This window comes from Plectropomus leopardus, chromosome 10 (assembly GCF_026936395.1).
Source record: "Plectropomus leopardus strain MGB_pleo_1.0 chromosome 10, ASM2693639v1, whole genome shotgun sequence".
Taxonomy (NCBI): Eukaryota; Metazoa; Chordata; class Actinopteri; order Perciformes; family Serranidae; genus Plectropomus; species Plectropomus leopardus.
Genome location: NC_142185.1, coordinates 36,717,662 through 36,724,170, shown reverse-complemented (window position 1 = coordinate 36,724,170; position 6,509 = coordinate 36,717,662). Strand labels below are relative to the sequence as shown.

At 39.9% G+C, this 6,509-nt stretch overlaps 1 protein-coding gene across 2 annotated transcripts in view; it reads right to left on the bottom strand.

Annotated features, from left to right (window-relative positions):
- The window catches only part of nek5 (NIMA related kinase 5), a 24,602-nt gene extending 21,383 nt beyond the window's left edge, over positions 1-3,219 (bottom strand). Inside the window, exons 1-2 of one of the 2 annotated variants that reach the window (XM_088083800.1) lie at positions 2,203-3,219; positions 865-992 (exon numbers count right to left, since the gene is read on the bottom strand). In XM_088083800.1, coding sequence (XP_087939926.1) covers positions 865-987 — 123 coding nt within the window. In that variant the 5' untranslated portion in view covers positions 988-992; positions 2,203-3,219. The remainder of the gene's footprint in view (positions 1-864; positions 993-2,202) is intronic. The other variant, XM_088083799.1, reaches the window with a different exon arrangement.
- Positions 3,220-6,509: the final 3,290 nt, after the last annotated feature.

The window sequence follows — 6,509 nt, the reverse complement described above, 5'->3', positions numbered from 1 at the left end:
AATGAATCTCAGAGTCACTTTAATGCTATAGATATATTTTCTCAGACAGTTATAATCTGTCCTTCTGAAGCTCCTGCAGGAGCAGCAGTGCTGCCTCCTTCTCCTCCTCCTCCTCCTCCTTCTCCTCTTTCTCCTCTCTGCTATTATCTGTATCTGTAACAATAACTATATTGGTGTTTAATTAATTTTCTTTTTCATGGCAGACTACATGCCATGAAATTTTCTTTTTCATGGCAAAATACCAATTTGTTTATTTAAATAAACAAATTGGTATTTTTTTTCTTTTGTTTGAAAGACTTTGGTGATGTGTTTTTTTCTTTCCTTAAAAAATGATGGGATGCATTTTTTTCCTTTGAATTCTTTTGGCAACTTTTTTCTTTAATAATTATGGTGATTTTTTTTTTCTTTGAAAAGTTTTGGTGATTTTTTCTATAAACATTTTTGGGGATTTTTAAAGAGAGCATGACATATTTCCTTTCAAAAGCCCACAAAATGACAACATTGATCATAGCCAGAAACTAGAAAAACAGAAATTATTGTTGGATTTTCCAAATTTCCGACAGAATCATGTGTTATTTTACAGGCTTTTGAAAGAAAATTCCATGACTTTTCCAAAACTGTCATAGTGAGTATAGTTTCTGAAAACGTTTCCAGGCCTGGAAATGGCTATTTGCTTTTTTTTCTGTTTTTTTGTGACCGTACAAATGTTGCCCCTTTAAAGTATCAGTTAATTAACTCACTATTTTCTGTGATGTTTTTTAACTGCACATTATGAAAATGGTTTTATTAACTGAGGGTGGTTCAGTATCACCTATGGTCTAAAACGTGAGTGAGCTGCAGGCGTGTGGTGAGAGTCTGTCGTACCTTTCTGAGGTCGATCTGTTTGACGACACACTGTTTGTCTCCACCCGCCTTTCTGTCCTGAACCAGGAAGGCTTTACCAAACGCACCCTCCCCAATCTGACAGATGACCTCATAGCTGTTCATAACACCTGCGACAAAACAAGGAAATATAATTCAAATACAACATACATACAGATGCCTTAGTTTTTCAGCCTTAACTCTGAACAAATTGGTGCAATTTCTTTAAAAATCATTCATTTCAGAAAGGCAATAGGCACCTTAGTAAGAAATGTTCCACAAACTGCAAGAAATTAGTAGATTTAGACATTTTAAGAAAGACAAAGCTAGGTGAAAATGTCTAGAAAAAAATCTAACTATATTGCTAATTATCATAATTATTTCAAATTAAGCTATGTTAGAGAATTATTGTAAATTTCACGCACTTTTTCCAGATAATTTTTTCTTTTCTTTTTTAAAAATAATTTCTTGATAAATAAGAAATGTTTCACAAGAAATTGGTAGATTTAGAAACTTGTTTTTTTTTAAAGCTAGGTTAAAATATCTAGGAAAAAGCTCAGGAAAAAATATATTGCTAATTATCATATTACATATTTAAAATTAGGCTATGTTACAGAATTCTTTTAAATTTCAAGCACTTTTTCTGAGCTATTATGTTTTTTTTAACTGATTTTCAAGTTTTTTTTTAAATTTCTTGCTAAATAAGAAATGTTTCACAAGAAATGAGTAGATTCAGAAACTTATATTTATATTAAAATGTCTATGGAATTTTTTTCCATAGACATTTTAATATAAATATAAGTTTATAAGTGAGGGAAAAATCTTATGATAATTTATAATCATAATTACATATCTGAAATTATGTTACAGAATTATAATAATTTTTAAAACAATTTTCTGCCTCGTGTTTTGTTTGTTTGTGTTTTACTTGTTTGTCGTTTTCTTTTTTGTTTTTTGTTTGTTCTTATTTCTTTTTCTTTTTAGGGTCATTTGTTCATCGCTCATTTCCTTCGTGCCATGTTTTAGCAGAATAAAGCCAATTTGCTGAAGTTAAAGGGTTAACTACTGCAGTGTAGTAATTAAACACAGTAATTAAACATCGCAGATGATATTTCTGGGTACAAAACATCAAGTTTTTGCTAATTAAACGTTAATTTAAACCATAAAAAACACTGACAGTTTCCATAGAGAGGAGCAGCTCAGCGAGGAGGGAGCCGGTTACCATGGAGACGGGTACACGGGCCACTAGCTCCCATGTTAGCATGCTATCAGAAACTTCACTTTAAGCACATAAAATCCTGTTTTTAACTCTTTTTAGTGTCACATAAAGTCTGTTCTTACCTTCTGCTGAGTTTTCCTCCTCTCAGGAGTCACATAGTGAAACAAGAAGCGGCGGAAACGAGTTTAAACCGCTGCGACGTCAAAGTGTCACAAAACTGTCAGAAAATAAAATACGACACGGCGGCAAGCGCGAGGGGGGAAGCACAAGGCATGATGGGAAGTGTAGTCATAGCAGGTTTCACACTCAGCTGGAAGGCAGCTTGTTTACTTTATGGCACTATTTTCATATTATTTTAAAGTTATTTCAAGACCTGAATTTATAAATCTGTCATTTGATTGATTCAGTTTTAGATATTTTATAGATCAAATTATTACTTTGAGAAAAAATGGTACATTACCTTATGGAAAATATATATATGGTTAAATTAAATATTTACATCATTTAATTATAATTCCAGGTGCACTTACCTGCTTTTTTGTGGGATTTTTTTTTCACATTGTTCCTCAAAGTTCACATTTATTCTTCTATTTTTTCAGATTCTGATTTTAAATTAAGTTGCAGCCTTATTTGTTACACTTGAGACTAAATTTAAAAAAAAAAAACCTTGATTGGCTGATTTTTTTAGTGGGATTTTTTAAACCACATTTCACTTTGTTCCTCAGATATTAGATTTATTTTTTATATTATTCAGATTCTTTAAAAATTGAAAATGGTGGATGCACTGAATGTGGTTGATATTTATAGGTTTGGCTTTGTATATCAATATTTAATATTTCCCTCACCTGGACACAGGTCACCAGGGCACGCCCTGGAGCCAGGCCTCGGGGTGGGGCTCGATGGCGAGCGCCTGGTGACTGGGCCTTTACCCATGGGGCCCGGCCAGGCACAGCCCAAAGAGGTAACATGGGACCTCCTTCCCGTGGGCTCACCACCCATAGGAGGGGCCAAAGAGGTCAGGTGCGTTGTGAGTTGGGCGGCAGCCGAAGGCGGGGACCTTGGTGGTCCGATCCTCGGCTGGAGAAACTAGCTCTAGGGACGTGGAATATCACCTCTGTGGTGGAGGAGGAGCCTGAGGAGGAGGAGCCTGAGGAGGAGGAGCCTGAGGAGGTGCACAAGGTTGAGAAGTTCCGACTAGATATACTCGGCCTCACCTGGACACATTGCATGGGCTCTGGAACCAGTCTTCTCGAGAGGGATTGGACTCTCTTCCACTCTGGAGCTGCCACGGAGTTGTCGCTCACGTTGGCAACGACAGTGAGACCTGGAGGGGCGTGATCAGGAGGAATAGCCCCCCCGGATCTGAACCCGAGTGCTGTTATTGGACTTCTGTGCTCGCCACAGATTGTCCATAACAAACACCATGTTCAGGCATAAAGGTGTCCATATGCGCACTTGGCACCAGGACACCCTAGGCCACAGGTCGATGATCGACTTGCAGTCGTGTCATCGGACTTGCGGCCGCATGTCTTGGACACTCAGGTGAAGAGAGGGGCGGAGCTGTCAACCAATCACCACCTGGTGGTGAGTTGGTTTCAATGGTGGGGGAGGCCGCCAGTCAGACCTGGCAGACCCAAACACATTGTGAGGGTCTGCTGGCAACGTCTGGCAGAGTCTCCCGTCAGAAGGAGCTTCAACTCCCACCTCCGGGAGAGCTTCGACCATGTCCCGGAGGAGGCGGGGGACATTGAGTCCGAGTGGGCCATGTTCCGTGCCTCCATTGTTGAGGCAGCCGATCAGTGCTGTGGCTGTAAGGTGGTCGGTGGTGGGCAGTGCCTCTGGACTGGCAGACCGGAATGGTGGTCCCTCTTTTTAAGAAGAGGGACCGGAGGGTGTGTTCCAACTATAGGGGGATCACACTGCTCCGCCTCCCAGGTAAGGTCTACTCACGGGTACTGGAGAAGAGGGTCCGCCAGATAGTTGAACCTCGGATTCAGGAGGAGCAATGCGGTTTTCGTCCTGGTCGTGGAACTGTGGACCAGCTCTGGACCCTTGGCAGGATCCTTGAGGGTGCATGGGAGTTTGCCCAACCAGTCCACATGTGCTTTGTGGACTTGGAGAAGGCATTCGACCGTGTCCCTCGGGGAGTCCTGTGGGAGGTTCTCCGGGAGTATGGGGTTTCGGACCCCCTGATACGGGCCATCTGTTCCCTGTACAACCGGTGCCAGAACTTGGTCCACATTGCCGGCAGTAAGTCGGACTCGTTTCCAGTGAGGGTTGGACTCCGCCAGGGCTGTACTTTGTCACCGATTCTGTTCATAACTTTTATGCACAGAATTTCTAGGCGCAGCCAGGGTGCTGAGGGGGTCCGGTTTGGTGACCTCAGGATTGGGTCGCTGCTTGTTGCAGATGATGTGGTCCTGTTGGCTTCATCAGGCCGTGACCTTCAGCTCTCACTGGATCGGTTCGCAGCCGATTTTAAGCACATCAAATAATTCTTGAGTTTTTTTTTTTTTTAATTGGTGTCATTTTAAATATTACTGATTTAACAATAAAACTTAATCTGCTTATTTATATTACAAAGAACTGTAAATAAATGTGGTAATACCATTTTTTTGTATATCTATCTATCTATCTCTCTCTCTATCTATATATAAGTGCAGCAACACCAATATATATGTATATTTTGGTGTTGCTGCATATGACACAATAATTTGGTCATTATCACATTTTATCTGCACAATATTTGAAGCTATTTGGATGGAAGAATTATCAAAGACTACTGACCCAAACACAGACACACAGGGTGAGTACAGTGAAGACACAGACGTGTCCATCAGTCCACAGTGGGAGTGGACGGTGTCTTCAGTTGTGTCTCACCTGTCCTCTCTGTAATCAGAGCCTGGGGCTTCGCTGTGACTAAAAGCTCAGTTTGGCTGCAGAGGTTTGGAGCTTTAGATCAAGTTGCTGTCGTCACATTTTAGACATCACACCCCAGAATGAAATGCAGAACATTCACCACGAGTGTGTGTGAAGTTATTCATGGTGTGTGTTACTATATCTGACAGACTGATGGAAATGTGGTCTAACACCTTCTGCTGATGATTCGGCTCATTAATACGGTCGTACACTCATCACTAAACCAATCTGATTTAAAGTGGTGATCACTTTACATATAACTTAGGCATCTTGACAGTTGTTGATTGTAAAGGCAATCCATCCCGTAGTTGTCAAGATATTTATACATAAAAGTATTGCAGCTTTAGGCACCTCTATAGTAAAAGTATTAACCGCAAAACATGCTTTACAATGTAACATTTACAGTGTTTCTTGTTTTATAAGATGGGGGCATTTTGGATGAAAATCAAATCAGCTATTGACTTGTGTATTTACAGTATATGAGCTCTTTAAACAACCCGCTCTCTTAACGTGACAACACGCCACTGCTAACCACCTGAATCCAAAATCCAAGAAACATCACACATGAAATCATTAAAATGCCCTGAAATCCTAGAAACATGCTAAAATCTTACAAAAATGCTAAAATCCTCGAAATGTCCAGGAGTCCTACAAACGTCCAAAAACCCAAGAAATGTCCTAATTCCCCAACCAAAAACCCAAGGAATGTCTTAAAATTCTCAAAATATCATTAAATCCTCTTAATGTCCTAAAATCCTAGAAGGGTCCTCAATCCTAGACATTTCCTAAACTCTTAGGAACATCCTAAAATCTCTAATATGTCCCAATTTTTCCTCACAATGCCCTAAAATCCTCTAATCGTCTAAATCCTTGACATGTCTTAAAAATATGAGACAGAACCATGTTTCATATTTCATATATCATACAATGGTGATATTTGGATTAAAATCTTAATCTGCAAAATCAATGAACAGCAGCTGTCAGATAAATAAAGTGAAGTAAAAGTATAAAGTAGTATCAAATTCAAATACTCAAGTAATTAAAATACCTAAACACAGTTTTCACATACTGCACAAGAGTAAATGTACTTGGTCATACTCTGTACTTCTGTTGTTGTTTTGAAAAAATGTAAAAAACTACAGTTAATTTTATTTTTTATTTTTGAACTGAAGGCCTGCTTATGCAGCAGTTATTAACTTGTGTATTTTCAGTATCTGACTTCTTTAAACAACCCTCTCTCTGATCCTTCAAGGTGACACCACGCTGCCGCTAACCACCTGGCTCATTTCCCATCATCCCCCTGGGCAAGGTCCCTCTGATTACTGCTTTAATCAAGGACAAATTTCCACCGTGATCAGATAACACGCAAGCTGAGCGCCCGCAGTGACAGCTGATCTGGGGTCAGTCCGCCGAGGTGACGGCTGCAGACACACAGTCACATGATGACACAGCACCGAGTACAAATACACAGCTACGACAGTAATATCATTTATGGTAATACTGTTACCAC